The sequence below is a fragment of the Anomaloglossus baeobatrachus genome, chromosome 1, assembly GCF_048569485.1.
Source record: "Anomaloglossus baeobatrachus isolate aAnoBae1 chromosome 1, aAnoBae1.hap1, whole genome shotgun sequence".
In the NCBI taxonomy this organism is placed as follows: Eukaryota; Metazoa; Chordata; class Amphibia; order Anura; family Aromobatidae; genus Anomaloglossus; species Anomaloglossus baeobatrachus.
The window spans coordinates 740,806,576-740,827,961 of record NC_134353.1 but is presented as its reverse complement, the minus strand read 5'-3'; the positions used below and the strand labels follow the sequence as shown (position 1 = coordinate 740,827,961).

Here is a 21,386-nt window from a genome sequence, read left to right as displayed (position 1 = left end):
GAAAGAGGGTGTTTTTTGTCCAAATAAAGGATTTTTTCAGTGTTTATTTACTTTCACCTACAGATTAGTGATGGAGGTGTGTCATAGAAGCTTACCATTACTAATCCAGGACTAAGGCTATGTCCGCACTTTGCGTCGATGTAGTTGCAGTTCTAAACGCATCCTCTGGCAGAAATTGCTTTTGCCAAAGTTGCTTTTGACCATCAAAACGCTATAAATACGCATGCGTATTTACCGCTTTTTAGCCGCATTTTTATCGCTTTTTACATGCTTTTCCATTGCTTAAACTCAGATGCGTTTTGATTACAAAGACTCTACTAAATAAAGTTTTAACATACAAACACTATGAAAAAAGGGGAAAAAATGAAAACAAATATAATTATTTAAATCATAATGAAAATAGTTATATTTAATATAATTATAGCGGTTTTATATTATTTATGGGTAAAATATCAATAAATTAATAATTTTCATTAATTTAATTGTCGGACTATGTGTGTGTGTAAAGGGACATATCATTCCATTATTTTGATGTCATAAACGCATGTTTCCAGCAGCTAAAAAGCAGGTAAAACGCTGGAATTTTGATGTTGCTTGCTTTTTGCAACTTCTCATTGACTTCAATGTTAGCAAAATGCAGCCCAAATGGCAAAAACAATTGACATGCTGCTTCTTTGAACGCTGAGTTTTTGCCCAAAATTATGCAAATTAAACGCAGCGTTTGGAACTGCAAAGTGCGCACAAGAAATCACCATTTCCCATAGGCTTTGCTGGAAAATCAAAACGCATGCATTTTGGCATGAAAACGCTGCAGTTCAAAACTGCAAGAAATGCAGGTAAAAACGCAAAGTGCGGACATAGCCTTAGTGGCTGCTGTGGGCTGCTATTAACTCCTTATTACCCCGATTGCCACTGCACCAGGGCAACGGGAAGAGCTGGGTCCAGCGCCAGAATTGGTGCATCTAATGGATGCGCCACTTCTGGGGTGAATGCAAACTGCTATTGTTAATCTGGAAAGGGTCAAATAACCATGGCCCTTCCCACCCTAATAATATCAGCACCCCCGTGGTCTGCTGTACCTTGGCTGATTTTAGAAAAATTGGGGGTCCAATTTAAAAAAAAAAAAAAAAAAAAAAGTGGGATGCCCTCTATTTTTCATAACAAGATACAGCAGACAGCTGTGTTGCAGCCTGCAGCTGCTGCTGTTCCTGTTCTGGATATGAACAATGGGGGGACGCCACGTCATTTTTTTTTTTACCAAAAAATTATTTAAAAAATAGCTGGCCAAGGTAGCTATCGTTCTATTTATCAAACTATTCTGTTATTTATTTCTTTCTATCTATCGTATATATTCTATTCATTTTATCAATAGACTTTACTTAAAAAACGCATTTGAGCAAAATGTGGTAAAAAAAAAGTGGCAAAACGCATGCGTTTTTTGGGCCAAAAACACACATCTTTGTGAGCCAAAAATGCTCCATCTTTGTGGTAAAAAAAAAAAAAGATGCAGTGTGCGCACACAGCCTTAGACTATATGCGCACATTGATTTTTTTATATGCTGTGTTTTTGTGCGTGTTATGCCGCTAAAAATGCACAAAAACGCACTCGCGGCAAAAACGCACCGGTAAAAATGTTGTGGTGCGTTGTTGGCTGCATTTTGCTGCGTTTTTGATCACTGTTTTGTCTCATTTTTCCAATGCATTGCATGGGTGGAAAACGCAGTAAACAGATAACACAGAAAAGAATTGACATGACCATTTTTCTTTTCAGCTCAAAAACGCAACTAAAACAAAAGCGCAGCTAAAAAAAAAAGCTGTGTGTGGACAGCAAAAATGAAAACTCAGACTTTGCTGGGGAAGCAAAGTCATGCAGTTTGGAGCCCAAAAACGCACCCGAAAAACACGCAAAAACACAGCGGAAAACGCACTGTGCACACATAGCCTTACACTCCTCAGCGCCCTATAAGCTCATCTCTCCCATAGCATTTTTACACTCACCAGACCAGTTCCCTATAGGCTCCTCTCTCCCATAGCATTTTTACACTCACCAGTGCCCTATAGGCTCCTCTCTCCCATAGCATTTTTACACTCACTAGTTCCCTATAGGCTCATCTCTCCCATAGCATTTTTACACTCACCAGACCAGTTCCCTATAGGCTCCTCTCTCCCATAGCATTTTTACACTCACCAGTGCCCTATAGGCTCATCTCTCCCATAGCATTTTTACACTCACCAGACCAGTTCCCTATAGGCTCCTCTCTCCCATAGCATTTTTACACTCACCAGTGCCCTATAGGCTCCTCTCTCCCATAGCATTTTTACACTCACTAGTTCCCTATAGGCTCCTCTCTCCCATAGCATTTTTACACCCACCAGTGTTTTATAGGCTCCTCTCTCCCATAGCATTTTCACACTCACTCAATGCCCTAGGCTCATACGTACTCGGCATGCTTACAAAGACTATAACAGAAGTGTTAAAAACTAAAATTGGCGCCTTGTTCTCACTTCATCGCTGTGGATAGATTGGAGCATTGGAAAATCTGTCCCTATAACATATTATTCTGGTTTCTAAAATACTTTGCCTCTACTGTTTTGTACATTTAGAAGAGGACACAATTCCAGCTAGCAGTTTTGGGGTATATAATAATACAGAAAACATACATTTTGTTTATATTTCGGCAATCATTTTCAATGCTTTGTATTTGGGAGACATAATTTTTACCTCACGTATGTCGCCGCTACAGGAGCCATTTTAAGAAGTACATTGCTTAGACGTAAATGAAGTATGGTCTCCGGGAAAATGGCCGCCGCTAGTTGCGCCTCTGATAGACACTCTGGTGTTTTTATTTTAGTGGACAGAGCGGAGAGGATGTCGGATCTTAGCGCATGCGCAGTGAGGGTCACGTAAGCTGGTACGTACGTGCACTATTTCTTGACAACTACCGTATGTACTTGAAAGGTGATTTGGCGCCTCTTAATGTCTCATACTTTCTACACTTTATATGCTTCTCAGCCAAGCTGTTTTCTTGTACGGGGGAGTTCTCCTTTATGTGCTGCTTATAGAAAGGGGATATTTATACAACATAGTGCAGACAGGATGTGACGCTGTGACAGCCAATCAGATCACAGCTTTCATTCTTTAAAAATAATAATAATAATAATAATAATAATAATAAACCTATGGTTTACTGTTCTGCTTTGTCTCTATGTGTGCTGCTGCCTCCTGCAAATGGTTATATGAAATGCCTTTAAGAAAAGGAAAAAATTATATATACCTTCCAAGGGGAATATATATACTTTTTTCCTTTTCTTAAAGGCATTTCCTATAACCAATGCCAGGAGGCAGCAGCACACAGAGACAGAGCAGAACAGTAAACCATAGGTTTATTATTAAAAATGAAAGCTGTGATCTGATTGGCTGTCACAATTTCACATCCTGTCAGCACTATGGTGTGTGTGTGTGTGTGTGTGTGTGTGTGTGTGTGTGTGTGTATAATATATATTTATATATATATATATTATACACACATACACATTATATATATATATATTATATATTATACACACATACACTATATATACATATATATATATATAAAGAGATATATATCAGCCCCCGTATTTCAATGGAGAATATGAAAATAAGGCATTTATTGCAGGAGATTCTGCGTGGTGAGGTCAAAGAAGTTTTCCGGTGGAAACAAGCTATGTGCATTAGGGGATAACTTGCTGATTAGTGGTGTCTCCTTCTGGGACCAGCGCTGATTGGTAAAATAGAATTTTTATCCTCAGTACAACGTGGAGCGGAGGGTCAGATGCCGGACCACTGCTCCATTCATTCCCTGTGGGGCTTCTGGAAGAAGCCAGGCGCAGCACTCCGCAGCCCCATAAGAAATGAATGGGTCAGCTGTTACCACCTGCACTACCGCTCCATTATGCTCTACTTTGCTGATTAGTGCTGGTCTCAGCGGTCGGACCCCCACCGATTAATCAGTTACAAACTTGTAACCCGTTTTCACCAGACTTCACCTCTTTCATTTTTGTTTTTAATAAGACTAATCTCTCTGCAATGTCAGAATGCAAATTTGTGTTGTGCTTTTTTTCCATTGAAAAATCTGTTGAGAACACACCCTTATGTGATGCAACATTAACTAGGAAGGGGCTAAAAAGTTGCTAAACTTGAATCAAAATAGGTCAAGTGTAATGAATTGTGTGACATCACCTGGCTTTCACCTTAGGGTGCTTCCTCATACGCTGCTGCTGCAGATTTTTGTCTGAACGTTTTTAAATGCAATGTATGAAGCGGATCGTGGCCCTGTTCACACTGCATTTCTGTAGTGCATCCGGGTGTCTCATTTCTATACTGGTTTTTGGCAGAGGTTATCTTTTCAGACATATTACATTCTTTTGCCTGTCTGAAGAGATAGACACTATCAGAAAAATAAATCCACTAAGTCCATTTGACTTTTTTGTTGCAGTCTACGGCAGAGGTTTCATTTAAATTTTTATTTTTTTTGGGGGGTGGGGGAATGTAGGAAAGTCTAATTACCAATACTTGAATAAACATGTAATTTTAACATTAAAGTAGCACATGTGAAAATAATCTTAGATGTTACACATACCAATAGTGTGGTACAGAATAAGGGGTATTTCACAAGACCCTATGGTAGTCATATTACCTTCTCATGGTGAAAGTGGGGGCTGTTAGCCAAAACTTATTGTTACGCGGGGGGGGCGGTTAGAGCAAAACTAATAGCTCAACTGTCTCCCAAGGTCCTCTGGGCAGACAACACAGCCACTGATAGACAAGTGGCCGGACAGCACAATTTCAGAGGAACACGAAAATAGAAAACACAATCGGTGGTGTTAACAGCTTACCCACCGAGTACCAGACTTACCCTGTTAACGGCACAGAGAGTCCTGCAGAACACGGGTAGCCTCACTGAGCTGCCAATGGTACTACTGGTATGACGCTTGCGCAGCCATGGTCGTCGTCCAGGGTCTTTTATGGACTAAGCCCTGCCCCAAGCCAAGCACTAGATGGCAATCACTGCTGACGTCATCAACGGGCAATCAGCAGCCGCCGCGTCATCAGTGACGTCAGCGGCGGCCAATCAGGAACCGCCGCGTCACTGGTGACCTCGCACGCATGTTCAGTAGTGGGAATCCTGCACTTAGAGCCTGGAGAGGCAGCGGGAACCTGCACATGCGTGGTAGGGCAAAACAGGGTCTTAAGGGTGCTTTACACGCTGCGACATCGCTAGCGATGTAACACGCCAGATCGCACCTTACGATTTGCCGAGATCGCACATGTGACCGGCGCTACAAAAAAATGACCTATGTGCGATCTCGGCAAATCTTATCTGCAATCTGGCGTGTCACGTCGCTAACAAGATCGCTAGCAATGTCGCAGCGTGCAAAGCACCCCTTAGTCTCAGAACAAACAAAGACCCTGGACACCTGATGCCTAGCATCCAAGCGCCTGGAGCAGCGGACAGGTGGCGCAGGAGAGTTAGCCGACACCACTGCAGGGGATGAGGCCGGGGCAGTAGTGGTTTGAGGCTCGGGAGAACCCTGAACCGTAACACTTATATATGCTAATGAATTGTTAGATGCCACAGGCAACCCAAGACCTCTGGCCAATTATATAGTCATGTAAATCAGCCCACTGCATCTTTTACTGCATTTTTGGTGCATTTTTGAGGTCATAAAGATGCACCTAAATCCATGCATTTCCTTCTCCCAGCAAAGTCTATGAGATTTCTGTTTTGCTGTCCACAGTGTGCATCTTTTTTTGGCTACATCTTGGCTGCATTTTTGAAGATGCAGCATGTCAATTCTTTATGCGTTTTTGAGCCCTTCCAGTCAATAGATTTAACTTGAAAAACTCGTTGGGCAAAATGCGGCAAAAACGCATGCGTTTTTTCATGTGTTTTTTGCCGCGGGTGCATTTTTTTGGGGTCAAAAACGCTGCATCTTTGTGGTTAGAAAAGATGCCCTGTGTGAAAATAGCCTAATACAAGTTTATTTGTGCATCCATACTACAGACTAGCCAAGTCAGCCTGACTGTGCTCCATAGTGACCTTGTTTTAAGGGTACGTGCACACGATCTGGACACACTGCGTTCTAGACATAGTGTCATTCCTCTTCTGGGGATGTGAGTGATCTTTGCAGGAGAATGCAGCGTCCATGCTCACGATCAGGATTCTAGGGGGAACAGGTTTTCGCTGTGTTCTCCAACTGATAACACTCGTCTCCCCAAGCATAAATTGTCATGATGCGGCTTGGAAAGTCACGCCGCAGGTCAGTTTACGCTGCGTCTAACAGAAGCACAGTGGGCAGGAGATTTCTATAAATCCCATCCACTGCGCTTCTATTGTACAATGCAGCATTATGGACACAGGGGAAACCCGCTGCGTCCAAAATGCGGCAAACAGTGGACGTACCCAAAGACGGCTAATGTGACCCAAATCTCTCAGTCCATTTTTCCCTGTTAATGATGCTTTCACTCACCAAATTTATGGGAAAACTACGTTACAAGTCTGGATACAGCCAAAGGCAGAAGTTTATGAAGAGGAATGGAAAATATATACCTTTAGGCTTCATACAAACGTCTGTATTTGTTCATGTAGGCAAAAAATGAATTGAGAATCATCAGAGTTTGGTTAACTTTTTTCTATGACTGATTTTCATAGATGTAAAAATAAATAAATAAATGACAAAGCTTCTCTTATTCAATACCATGTTAATACACTGATGCCATCCCTGTGCTGTCCTCAATTTTAGTCCACATTGCTACTTTTCACTCATGATTGTGCTAAAATCCGTATTTCTCCATGAACACATGGCCTGCAGAAAAAACACGGACATATGAACGACGTCATAAGCAATAATGAGAACGTGTTCCATCGGTGAAAATGGGAGATAAAACACATACTTGACAAACCCATGTCTGAATAAGGTGCTAGACATTTTGCCGGATCAACTTCTGTCAAAAAAAAGTGTAAAACCATTCAAGGTTAGTGGCACAAGTTTTTTGATGAGATTTTTTTTTTTTTTTGCAGCAAAAAATCTTCCACAAAATCCTGAATTAGTTTTGGCGACTGGGGATTTTTTTTTTTTTTTTTAAGTACGAAGCTTAATATGGAACAGAAATACATCAAGAATTGCTTTTTTCATGCTAAAAAAACACAACATGTGCATGTTTTCCCATTGAAATCAATAAAAATGTAAAAAAAATGTTGATGTGGACTTTGGAGCAGACTTAAAGGGAATTTGTCACCACTTTTTCGGCCTATAAGCTGCGGCCACCACTACCGGGCTCTTATATACAGCATTCTAACATGCTATATATAAGACCCCAGGCCGGGGGTATAACATAAAAAATACTTTATAATACTTACCTAACGGTCGCGCAGTGGGCCTAATGGGCGTCTCCGTTGTCCGGCGCCTGCGCCACCTCTTTTGGCCATCTTTGTTCTCCTTCTTCTCTAGCCGTGGTGCATGACGGGTTCGATGTCATACACACTCACTGGCATTCAGGTCCTGAGCAGGTGCACGTTGATCTGCCTTGAGCAGGGCAGATCACAGTATTGTAGTGTGCCTGCGCAGGACCGGCTAGTGTGTATGACGTAGACGCGTCATGCACCACAGCTTCAGAAAGAGGACGAAGATGGCAAAAAGAGGAGGCACCGGACAACGAAGACGCCCATTAGGCTCAAAGCGCGACCGTTAGGTAAGTATTATAAAGTGTTTTTTTATGTTATACCCCCTGCCTGGGCTCTTATATACAGCATGCTAGAATGCTGTATATAAGAGCCTGGTGGTAGTGGCCGCAGCTTATAGGCCAAAAAACTGGTGACAGGTTCCCTTTAATTCACAGCCACCACTCCATTCCGACAAGGCGTTTCAGAGTACCGTTGTCAGGATAAGTGTTACAGTTTAGGGAAATGCTTGCTTTCTCCCATGTAAATTTGCCCTGTTATGTGAGCACTACTGTCTGCAGCCCATCTGTATTATGTTATTTCTTTAGTCTAAACCAGTGTTTCCCAAACTTCAGTCCTCATCGCCCCCAACAAATCATGTTTTCAGGATTTCCTTACTGTTGAACAGGTGATGGAATCATTATCAAGGCATCACCTGTGCTATATTAAGGAAATTCTGAAAACATGACCTGTTGGGGGTCGTGAGGACTGGATTTTGGGAAACACTGGTCTAAACGAAAGAGTTCCTGACAGAACTCGATTATGAATCAGTGCGGTGCATCGGTGTCCTAAGAGGAAGCTGCAACACAAATGTAACAACCTGTGTAACATAGACAACATTTTAGTTATATTGCATGGAGAATATTAAAAAAAAGGTAAAAATCCTTCTTTTTTTTAAATTCTCCTAAATCCCCCCTCTTCATGAAAATAAATAAATCGGAAAGCAAGAAAAAAATGTTGTGATCTGCTGCTTAGGGCGTTAATAATGTAAGCATGCTGATACTATAATTGGGCCAGTGAGCAATGTATAGCGTCTAAGAACATATCTATTATTAATAGTATTTGTCTCTTATTGGACAGATGTTCCCAATCCATGTCGTCGTCCGTCATCTATTGTTTGTCTAAACTGCTGTCTTGGAAACCATGGATTCCTGCAAAGCAGCTCCAGTTCCTAAAACCATGGACTGTGGGGATATTAACCCAAAGAGTGCTGACAAAAGATTTATTTTCTGATTTAGTAGAACTCAATGAGAAAGACTTGGAAGAACAGTTTGTCCGAGGACATGGCCCTGGAGGACAAGCTACCAACAAAACCAATAACTGTGTTGTATTAAAGCATATTCCTTCTGGCATTGTGGTTAAGGTATGACAACAGTAAATGTGAAAATGCAAGGTTACAAATGTGTGTGTGTGTGTGTGTGTGTATACAGTGCCTTGCGAAAGTATTCGGCTCCCTTGAATTTTTCAACCTTTTCCCTCATTTCAGGCTTCAAACATAAAGATAAAAATTTTAATGTTATGGTGAAGAATCAACAAGTGGGACACGATTGTAAAGTTGAACGAGATGTATTGCTTATTTTAAACTTTTTAAAAAAATAAATAACTGAAAATTGGGGCGTGCAATATTATTCGGCCCCTTTACTTTCAGTGCAGAAAACTCACTCTAGAAGTTCATTGAGTAGGTTGACTCGATACGTATTGGGTATTGATTAACCTAAAAAAAAGTTGCAACTTGCATCAGACATGATTGGTGGTGGTGTGACAGAAATGTGAATCATAATCAAAGGTGATACTACCACATGTTACAGCGTTGTTTTCTTTGTGTATTATTGCCAATGATACCTGAATTTCTCCTTTTTGTAATGTAACTTCCTACAATAAAAATTGATTGGATTAAAAAAAAAAAAAGAAGTTCATTGAGGATTTCTGAATGATCCAATGTTGTCCTAAATAACTGAGGATGATAAATATAATCCATCTTTGTGTAATCAAGTCTCCGTATAAATGCACCTGCTCTGTGATAGTCTCAGTGTTCTGTTTAAAGCACAGATAGCATCATGAAGACCAAGGAACCCAACAGGCAAGTCCGTGATACTGTTGTGGAGAAGTTTAAAGCCGGATTTGGTTACAAAAAGATTTCCAAAACTTTAAACATCCCAAGGAGCACTGTGCAAGCGATCATATTGAAATGGAAGGAGTATGATGACTCGGCCGTCCATCCAAACTTTCATCTCAAACAAGGAGAAGACTGATCAGAGATGCAGCCAAAAGGTCCATGATCACTCTGAATGAACTGCAGAGATCTACAGCTGAGGTGGGAGAGTCTGTCCATAGCACAACAATCAGTCGTACACTGCACAAATCTGGCCATTATGGAAGAGTGGCAAGGAGAAAGCCATTTCTCAAAGATATCCATAAAAAGTGTTGTTTAAAGTTTGCCACAAGCCACCTGGGAGACACACCAAAAATGTGGAAGAAGGTGCTCTGGTCAGATGAACCCAAAATCGAACTATTTGGGCACAATGCCAAACGATATGTGTGTCGTAAAAGCAACACAGCTCATCACCCTGAACACATCATCCCCACTGTCAAATATAGTGGTGGCAGCATCATGGTTTGGGCCTGCTTTTCTTCAGCAGGGACAGGGTAGATGGTTAAAATTGAACTCCATCCAACCTCACTCGGCTCGAGCTATTTGCAAAGGAAGAATGGGCAATAATTTCAGTCTCTCTATGTGCAAAACTGATAGAGACATACCCCAAGTGACTTGCAGCTGTATTCACAGCAAAAGGTGACGCTACAAAGTATTAATTTAAAGGGGCCAAATATTATTGCATGCCCCACTTTTCAGTTATTTATTTTTTTATAAAGTCTAAAATAAGCAATAATTTGTTCAACTTCACAATTGTGTCCCACTTGTTGTTGATTCTTCAACATAACATAAAAATGTTTATCTGTATGTTTGAAGCCTGAAATGTGGGAAAAGGTTGAAAAAATCAAGGAGGCCGAATACTTTCGCAAGGCACTGTGTGTGTGTGTGTGTGTGTATGTGTATATATGTGTATATATACTGCGTATGTGTAATATATATATTTATATATATATATAATTTAGTTATATTTTTTTGCTTCTTTTTTTCATATCATGGTTTGCTTATTTAGAAACCGTAGCATCTCCTCGATGTAATATATATCACTCGTAGACTTGAAGCATTTAGGCCGTCTATACTTTACTCTGTACTGATGTTCTAACACGTTAATGTATAGTAAGCTCCTTGCACAAGTTAATGCAGCTACAGGAACAAGTGGGAGCTGGCTGTCAGACACAGCCTTACTCCCTTGACAGAAGGCAGAGATGATTTATTAAGATCTCTGATTGTCTTTTATATACTCACAGTGCTGAAAAACCGTTGTATATCTAATGTATAAAGCTGAGTGTATGTCCACTAAAAGAATCCACACCATCGCATTTACAATCACAACATTTTGCACAGCCACTTCATTTGACTCGGGGAACGTCATAGACTATGTTTTGAGGGGAAAATTTAACCCTGCACATTAGTTATTCACCAAAAAAACCTGCTTATATTAAAGTAAATGGAGCTGGGAGCTACAGGTCATTAATAGGAGCTGTGATTGGTTGCTATAGGCAACGAAAGACATTCTTATTATAAGGGTACGCTCACACGAGCGTTGAAATCGGACGAGTGCAATGCGAGAAAATCTCGCATTGCACTCTGACCAATGTTAGTGAATGAGGGAGAGCAGTTTTTCAGCTCTTCTCACATCCAGATTCTGGATGCGAGAAAAGTAGCAGCATGCTGCGATGTTCTACGAGAGCCGTATCTCTCGCACCCATTCAAGTGAATGGGTGAGAGAGATACATCGGACTGCACTCAGATGTTATCCCAGTTCAGTGCGATATACACACAGGCTGACAATGGAGGCGATAGTGGGTTTAACCCCTCCGTCTACTCAGCAGCGCCCGCCCTCAGCTTCGCAGCTATGACCTGATTGCAGGATCGGGTCACAGTCGCACTGTTCATGCTCGCGGGGGTCATTAGCATATCGCATCCGATGCTGTCTCATCGGATGCTATGCGCTCGTGTGAGTCCAGCCTAAGACAGCTTATGTGTCAGTTAATGTGATTTGGTGGAGAAAGAGAGCGACAGATAATGAGAGACATGGACACACAGACAGAGAGAGACAGAGAGGCAGACACACACAGGGAGACAGACGGAGAGGCAGACACACAGACAGGGAGACAGAGAGGGAGATAGAGACAGACAGACAAAGACAAACAAACAGAGACTGACACAGACAGAGAGGGAGACCGACAGGGAGAGAGACAGAAAGACACTTAGTTACTATCTCGGGCAACGCCAGGTACTACAGCTAGTACAGTATAAGTAGCGCTGTCAGCAATGCCTGCTCCATATTCCATGATCATGTGATTGCTTGGTGTAAGGGAGTGAGCAGGAGCTGCTGGATCTTAGAAGACCAAGTCAACTTTGCTAGGCAGGCAGGTGGATGAATTTCCCCTGCAACATCTATGCCAGCCTCAGTTACTTGGAAAAACAGCAATAAAAAAATGGATATATGTTAAAATGGCCCTCTTCCTCTTCCCAAAACTCTTTTAAGACCTTTTTGGGGGCTCATAGTATGTAAAATAAGTGAATAAAAAAAGCAAGGGGGAAAAAAGTGACACTGTCAGTCTGAAATTCAGTTTGTAGCCCCACCCCCATATAAATTATTTTTATATATTGGATATATTTTTTAAGGAAAGGGGATCACAATTTAATTTAGAATCTTTTTTTGCACTCAGTTATGGTTGTAATTTAAAAAAACAAAAAAAAAACATGAAAGGTACATATTTTCTAGATATCTATGATATCTGAAATATATGACAACAGATATTGCACCCCATGTGTTGTGAGAAAATAAAGGCAAAAATTATTTGAATATGGGATCAAGAACATTTTTTAGAGCTGTTAAAATCGCATGTACAAAGAAATACGAAAATGTGTCTGGTCAGAAGAAGGAAAATGGCCCGGTCTTGAATTGGTATAGGTCATAGAAAGCGCTTGGTGAACTCTAGGCTGTGATGATACCGAACATTGTCATCTGCAGGAAGTTCAGTAAAGAATGGGGTTTATGGATGAGCACTGTAGTACTTGACACAGCAGCGGTCATACATAAACCCCATTATTTTCTGAACGTCTTGGTGAAGCACATTAGAAACAGGGAGAAAAATCTACCTACTGAACCTTGATCTATGTGCTTTTTTTTTTTTTTTTTCAGTTTATTATATAAAGTTACATTATGTAACACATTCTTACTTTATTACTCAGTCGAGATACAATACGGTATAACAGTGGCATCTGTCACACATCGGATATATTCCATACCTTTTGTCCTTGTAATTATGGATCTACTACCTTACTTGTAAGTTTTCTACAATTCTGTGTGAAAGAACTTCACCTCAGAAAACTTTCAACAGATTTCTCTGGTTTTTTTTTCTTAGTGCCACCAAACAAGGTCTACAGAGGTGAATAGAATAAGAGCGCGAAGAATACTTCAAGAAAAAGTAGACTTTTTCTATAAAGGCGAAAGCAGCAATATCTTCAAGCAAAAAGAAGAAGCAGAAAAGAAAAAACAAGAGAAAAGAAAAAAAGCCAAAGACAATTTAGAAAAGAAAAAGAATTTCAAAGAGATGCAGAACTCAGAAATAAAGGAGTAGAGTGTTGTACAGTAATAGCCATCGCTAGAGATGATTGTTACTTCTCTTTTGTTGGATCAATCGTAATATTACAAAGGAAAGCTTTCTCAAGGTTCTCGTTCAGATTTTGTGGTCATAATTCTTGGTGAAGAGAACGAAGTCTAAAAATTAAGGAATATTATTATTGCTGCTAAACTAATGGGTTCACATTTATACAGTACATTCTGCTGCATGTATACACCTGCTCAAAAAACTGTTCAGATTTAGGCTAAAATGAGCAATATATAACAAAAAGAAAATAAAATGTTTTTGTGACTTCGTTATGTCAGGTTAATGTCCTATTTTTTTTTGTTCAAAAGATATAGTTGACCTTGCCTTTTTTTTGTTAAAAAACTTATGTAAGACATATATGTTTTTTTCCCATTATTTTCAGTGGGAGATGTTTTAAAATGTATAGCAATATTTCTCAATATGTCTAAAACTAATATGTTTTCTTATCTGTACCATTTAAAAGCTAATTGCGAAAAGAATAAAAAAAAGTATTCGTTACAAAAAAAAAGTGTATAGCTGTAGAAAATGTATACACTGGAGTTTAGACATTTTATATATGTCATACAGATTGTGAACATAACCTAAAATGTAGATCTGTATGGCAGATCAATATGCTGTGAGTTTGAAAAGCAATCAATATGTATGGATTCATCAATAATATCCATTAGTGCTGAAGTATTCTAATGACCAACATGTCATCAGCTTTGCATCCAGCAAGAGTTTTTCTAAGATATGAGTGGAGTTTTCATTAAATATTTAATGAAACAAAAAAAAAATCAATGTATTCTATTTCCTGTCATGAGATATATACAGTGGAACCTTGGTTTAAGAGTAACTTGGTTTGAGAGCATTTTGCAAGACAAGCAAAGCTTTTAAAAATTTGTAACTTGGTTTAAGAGCAAAGGTTTGCAATAAGAGTAAATTCCCACCGTGCACACTTCCTGTTCCATCCTTTCACCGCACTCTGACCCGCTCTAGAGGTAATTTTCTGTCCATATATACTGTGTACAGTATACCATTGCACAGTACAGTATATACTATATAGCATTTCTATCAATTTGTATTTGTGGATGCAGTATTGTACTCTCTTTCGGCTAACCACCAGTGCAGCACATTGCTTATACTGTACCTCCCGCACACCAACAATTCTATTGGAAGCTAATGTGCAGTTTAATTTGTTTTATGCTTTTTACTGGACTGTACAGTATTTTGTATTAGTGTACTGTAATAATTTTATGAATACAGTTCATTTTGTATTACTTTAATAAGTTTGTATAAATACTGTAAATGTTTTTGGGCTGTGGAACGAATTATCTGCGTTTCAATTATTTCCTATATCCGCTTTGATATAAGAGTAACTTGGTTTAAGAGCAGACTCCCGGAACCAATTATATTCGTAATCCAAGGTTCCACTGTATATACAGTACATACCAAAAGTTTGGACACACCTCATCTCTAGAACAACTGTTAAGAGGAGACTTTGTGCAGCAGGCCTTCATGGTAAAATAGCTGCTAGGAAACTACTGCTAAAGACAGGCAACAAGCAGAAGAGACTTGTTTGGGCTAAAGAACACAAGGAATTGACGTTAGACCAGTGGAAATCTGTGCTTGGTCTGATGAGTCCAAATTTGAGATCATTGGATCCAACCACCGTGTCTTTGTAGAAAAGGTGAACGGATGGCCTCTACATGGCTGGTTCCCACCGTGAAGCATGGAGGAGGAGGTGTGATGGTGTGGCGGTGCTTTGCTAGTGACACTGTTGGGGATTTATTCAAAATTGTAGGCATACAGAACCAGCATGCCTACCTACAGCATCTTACAGCGGCATGCTATTCCATCCGGTTTGCGTTTAGTTGGACCATCATTTATTTTTCAGTAAGACAATGACCCCAAACACACCTCCAGGCTGTGTAAGGGGTATTTGACTAAGAAGGAGAGTGATGGGGTGCTACGCCAGATGACCTGGTCTCCACAGTCACCAGACCTAAACCCAATCGAGATGGTTTGAGGTGAGCTGGACCACAGAGTGAAGGCAAAAGGGCCAACAAGTGCTAAGCATCTCTGGGAACTCCTTCAAGACTGTTGGAAGACCATTTCCGGTGACTACCTCCTGAAGCTCATCAAGAGAATGCCAAGAGTGTGCAAAGCAGTAATCAAAGCAAAAGGTGGCTACTTTGAAGAACCTAGAATATAAGACATTTTCAGTTGTTTCACACTTTAAGTATTTCATTCTACATGTTTTCATTCATAATTTTGATGCCTTCATTGTGAATCTACAATTTTCAGAGACGTGAAAATAAAGAAAACTCTTTGAATGAGGTGTCCAAACTTTTGGTCTGTACATATATAATGTAATTAGCATTACTTTTTCATCCACTGTTTGTCCTTTTTCCTGTTGCTGTGTCTCACATACGGTATATAATTTCTAGTGAAGAATATCCAGTCAGCACTTAAAAATCTTGTGGTGCTGACTAGAGATGAGCAAACCTGAACTTTAAAGTTCAGTGTTTGTACCAAACAGCAGCTGTCCGGCTCTCAAACTTCAACATGGACTTTAACTTTTTTTTTTTATGTCCAAGTTCGGGTGCTGTTCGTATGCTAAGAAGGTTTGTTTAAAAGCTGCAGCAGAGCAGAGAGAGAAAAAGCCAGGCTGAATCCGGGGAACCCGAACTTCCAGAGATCCGGTCATCTCTAGTGCTGACTTACAGTATAGGGATGGTGTCCCATGAACATATAGAGAATGATTCATTAATACTGTTTTTTTTGAAAAGTAGACCAACCCATTCTACTTTTGGAAGGTATATCAATGTCGTTCATTTGTAACTTCCAGTATTTAAATCATCAGGATGTATTCCCAGTAGGTTAGACTTGATGGAGTAAAGCATTGATATTGAGTGGGTGTTGACTGGGTAAAGAAGAATGATATCTTAGTCATTTTGTTTGGATTCTAAAGTAAAATCTCGCCAATTGGTCATAATGGAGAAACCACCTTCACCCTTGTTCATGTTCATACTGTAGATAATGAGAAGGGTGAAGGTGGTATTTTTCAAGTCATTCTGAGTTTTTCAGTCATCTGGATTTCGTTGGGTAGAGAATGTGGGAAATATTGGATATACCTGCCCTACACCAGGTGGAATAGAGCTTATTCTCCATACACCCAGGAAATTTGGGGTTATTGCACAAGGGAAGATGATTTAAAATTCTAAAGTAACAACTTTTTTCTTGACTGCCTTCCAAGTTGATACATTATCCCTATAAACTGTAGAATGTTTGATTGCAGGAAGTAAAGAAGCAAAACGGGAATGGAGGATTGTTGTTAAGAGAATAAGCAACGGATCTGTTTTTTTCGCCACATCCGTTGCATAGGTTTTTGAGCCGGATTGTGCGGCTCAGCACAAACCGGATGTGTGAAAGCAGCCTAAGGAGGACTTCTGCATTCTGTTTATGAATTTGTTTGTATGATTTTGGCTGGTTAATACCATTGCCTTTATACTATGTTTCCAATTTAATTTAGAAGATTTTCCCCAAAACTTTTTTGCAAAGGTTTACGAGGGGCTGCTGATAAGTCTTTTGCTTTACCCAGAAAGAAACTAGATTGGATGATGAAATTTTACATTTATTCCACATACTCTCCACTGATGTCAACACACTTTTTACATAGGCTTACAGAACTTGGAATACCAAGCAAAAAAAAGGATTTTTGTTGTGCCTTAACCCCTTCACGACCATTGACTGATATATCCGTCATGGAGCGTGTCCCGTTAAGCCCCGCCCCCTGCCGCGGGCAGGCGGTGGTCGGCACACATATCAGCTGATTTCAACAGCTGACATGTGTGCCTGCTAGTCGCGGGTGGAAACGCTTCTGGCAGCAAGATCTATATGCGCACGGCCATGTTTTTTACTTACCGCCGCCCCCACCGGATGTCACGTGCGTGATCACGTGACTATCGGTGTTTGCCATCGTAGCACAGGGTCATGTGATGACGCCTGCAGCTATGATGTTTCACTTTCGTTTTCCCTCGGCACGGAGCAGAGGGAAACAGAAAGTGACTGTATCTGCTGTTTACAGCTGTATACCTGTGATCAGCAGATAGATAAGAGCGATCGGATTGCTGATCGCTATAGCCCTCTAGGGGGACTAGTAAAATAAAAAAAAAAAAGTAAAAAAAAAAGTTTAAAAAAACAAAACAAAAAGAACCTAAAAGTTCAAATCACCCCCCTTTCCCCCATTGAAAATTAAAGGGTTAAAAAATAAATAAATATACACATTTGGTATCGCCGCGTTCAGAAATGCCCTATCTATCAAAATATAAAATCAATTAATCTGATTGGTAAACGCCGTAGTGGCAAAAAAAATTCCAAATGCCAAAATTACGTTTTTTGGTCGCCGCAAGTTTTACACAAAATGCAATAACAGGCGCTCAAAACGTAGCATCTGCGTAAAAATGGTACCATTAGAAACGTCAGCTCGAGACGCAAAAAATAAGCCGTCACTGAGCCATAGATCCCAAAAAATAAGAACGCTACCTGTTTCGAAAAATGGCGCAAAACGTGCGCCACTTTTATTGGACAAACTTGTGAATTTTTTTAACCCCTTAGATACAAGTTAACCTATACATGTTTGGTGTCTACAAACTCGCACTGACCTCAGGCATCATACCCACACATCAGTTTTACCATATAGTGAATAGCGTGAATAAAACATCCCAAAAACTATTGTGCCATCACACACTTTTCTTGCAATTTTTCCGCATTTGGAATTTTTTTGCTGTTTTCCAGTACACCATATGGTAAAACTTATGGTTTCATTTAGAAGTACAATTTGTCCCGCAAAGAACAAGCCCTCATATGGCAAGATTGACGTCCATAGCAGCCATGGCATCAGAAATGGTATGAAATTTGGTACCCTTGAGGTGTTTCTTCAGGTTTGGAAACAGATGATAGTTGGAGGGAGCTAGATCTGGTGAATAAGGTGGGTGGTCAACCAGCTGAAAGCCCAGCTCTGCCAGTTTTGCCGTGGTCGCTTGTGCAGTGTGAGCAGAGGCATTGTCTTGCAGGAACAAGATTCCTTTGGACAACTTGCTGCGCCTTTTGGCCTTGAGAGCTGCCTTCAATTGGTTCAAAAGTTCAATGTAATACCTTGCATTGATGGTGGAACCCTTTTGAAGGTAGTCCACTAACAGCACATCCTCCTTATGCCAGAACACAGACGCTATGACCTTAGTGGCTGATTTTTGCACCCTGAACGTCTTTGGACGAGGAGAACCACTGTGCCTCCACTCTTTTGAGTGCTCCTTGTTTTCAGGGTCATACAAAAAAATCCAGGTCCCATCCATAGTGACCAGTCGATCCAGGAAGTTCTTATCAGTCCGGAAACACTGACAAATGGACCGGGAAGTTTTCACTCGCATGCTTCTCTGATCTGGTGTCAAACATTTGGGGACCCACTTTGCAGATAGCTTCCTCATGTCCAGATGTTCATGGATAATGACACAAGTACATTCAAGGGAAATCCCCATGATGTCTCCTATTGGTTTAACTGAAATTTGTCAATTCTCCAGTATGAGGTTGTGCACAGCATCAACGATCTCCAGAACAACAACCACTCTATGTCAATCAGGACGTTCCTCATCATTGGTACTGAAGTGGTCCATTTTAAATTTGGCAACCCAGTTCTTAACTGTGGAATATGAAGGGCATTGATCCCCAATGTCTTGCAAGATATCACCATAATAATAATAATAATAATTTTATTCATTTATATAGCACTATTAATTCCACAGCGCTTTACATACATTGGCAATACTGTCCCCATTGGGGCTCACAATCTAAATTCCCTATCTGTATATCTTTGGAGTCATGAATATCCTTTGCGGACTTTTATCACTCCTCTGCTCTGAGTTGCTGTGAATATTGCATTAGACTCCGCCATTTTGTTTTCCTGCATGCGTAGAACACTGTTGCCATAAGCAACAAACACAAAATTTTGAAAACATATATTAGACACATAAGACTTTCATGTGATGTAACGTTTACCATAGAAACAAAAAAAATCACAAAGCCAAAGACTTAGCAGCCCCTCATGTAGCACCTTCATCCTTAGAAACCATGAGTCCGTCTTGCATGCACTGCTCTTTTGATGTATAGCCACAGACAATAATGTTCAGATCAGGGGACTGTGAGGGTCATTGTAAAACCTTCAGCTACGGTGGTAGTCTATTATGAATTTTGACCTATGTTTAGGAAAATTATTCATTTGTAAAAGCCATCCTCTTTTCTTTATCGTTCCTATGGGAGACCCAGACCATGGGTGTTTAGCTTCTGCCTCCAGAGGACACACAAAGTACTACACTTAAAAGTGTAGCTCCTCCCTCTGAGCTTATACACCCCCTGGAGAACTAGATCTAGCCAGTTTATCGCTTTGTGTTCAGGCACATGCATTCTCATCTGATTTGTTTGATTTTTGGAAAGAGTTTGAAGAAAAGCGGGTCCACGTCTGGACTCCCGGCATGTCCCTTCTCACCCCACTGTGTCGGCGGTGTTGTTAAGGTTGATTTCCAAGGCTGGAGCCTTACATGCCGCGCTCCTTCACCATCCCTCCTGGGCTCTGGCTTGAAGTGGGAGCCAGCACGGTTTCCATGCCTGGCAGGAGGCCGGTCTCCATCCGCAGCCCTTCAGGACCCTGCTGCACCGCAGCACTTATCCCCAGGGACCTGGCCCTGCGTCTCGGCAGCTAAGTACCTGAGACGTTTATTTATGGGGGTCCCTGTGCTTTATTTGTTGGGGAGAATCCCGGCATTGAGAAAATGATGTTTATGTATTGTAATTGCACAAATGATATGTTTGTATGTTGACAACAGTTTCATCAATAAAACAGATTTGAAATATTTGTTGGGGAGAGTGTGCTTGCTGTGTTTACTGGCATTTCCGGCGGGTTCTCTAGCTGTCGCACGAGAACCGCGCCGATGGTGCCTGCGCGTCGGCCTCGCCGCTCTAATTTAGGCCCCGGCTTCGCCGGAGGCCTAGTTTCAGTTTCACTGCCCTCGCATGTCACTCATGCAGAGGGACAGGCTCGGCTCATCCCGGCAGCTGTTCTGCACAGGGGAGGGACACTCAGATGCGCTCTTTGTCCTTGTCGCTGGCCAGCGTAAGGGTTCGCAGGCTTCCAAGTCAACCTTGGCTCGATGGATCAAGGAACCGATTCTTGAATCCTACCGTTCTTCTGGGCTTCCACCTCCTTCAGGGTTGAAAGCCCATTCTACCAGAGCCGTGGGTGCGTCCTGGGCACTGCGGCACCGGGCTACGGCTTAGCAGGTGTGTCAGGCAGCTACCTGGTCTAGTCTGCACACTTTCACGAAACACTATCAGGTGCATACCTATGCTTCGGCAGACGCCAGTCTAGGTAGGCGAGTCCTTCAGGCGGCTGTTGCCCACCTGTAAGAGGGGGTCGTTTTTCGGCTCTTTTTATCGAGGTATTCTTTTACTCACCCAGGGACTGCTTTTGGACGTCCCAATTGTCTGGGTCTCCCAATGGAGCGACAAAGAAGGGAATTTTGTTTACTTACCGTAAATTCCTTTTCTTCTAGCTCCTATTGGGAGACCCAGCACCCGCCCCTGTTCCCTTCGGGCTGTTGTTCTTTTGTGTACACATGTTGTTCATGTTGAATTGTTCTTTTGGTTCATGGTTTTCAGTTCTCCGAACGTCCTTCGGATTGAATTTACCTTATACCAATTTATAAGTTTCCTCCTTCCTGCTTTTCTCTGTATATACTCTCTGGGGTTCATTCTCTTGCAGAGCCCCCACTCCAGCAGCATGTCTCACACGAGGAGCAAGGCTCCAAAGCTTTATTCAGTATGCTGCATGTAAGCTTCTGCTGCCTGAACCGAGCACCTGTCCACATTGTGATGCCTGCTCTAATTTGGCGGTGCCACAGCCTGGAGTCTCACCCCCAGTGGTCTCTTAGGCTGCTCCTGCTCCTGTGGCTGAAACCCCGGCTTGGGTAGAATCTTTTTCTAGGTCTATCTCCCAGTCTTTTGCTGAGTCATGGGACTTTTGTGCAGGACTTTGCTGACCATGCATCAGCCCCCTTCACAGGGTGCCTCTGCTGCTAGGGGTCTCTCAGGACCGGAGCT

The 21,386-nt window shown here is 41.3% G+C and overlaps 1 protein-coding gene across 2 annotated transcripts; it reads left to right on the top strand.

Moving 5' to 3' along the window:
• The first annotated feature begins 2,866 nt into the window (after positions 1-2,866).
• Positions 2,867-20,105, top strand: MTRFR (mitochondrial translation release factor in rescue). Of its 2 annotated transcripts, none has more exons than XM_075322845.1 (3): positions 2,867-2,912; positions 8,565-8,847; positions 13,008-20,105. In XM_075322845.1, the coding sequence occupies exons 2-3, from the start codon at positions 8,578-8,580 to the stop codon at positions 13,221-13,223; spliced, it is 486 nt and encodes a 161-aa protein (XP_075178960.1). In that variant the 5' UTR covers positions 2,867-2,912; positions 8,565-8,577; the 3' UTR covers positions 13,224-20,105. The 2 variants fall into 2 exon arrangements, with proteins under 2 accessions (XP_075178960.1, XP_075178967.1); XM_075322852.1 differs by lacking the exon at positions 2,867-2,912 and adding an exon at positions 2,923-2,959.
• Positions 20,106-21,386: the final 1,281 nt, after the last annotated feature.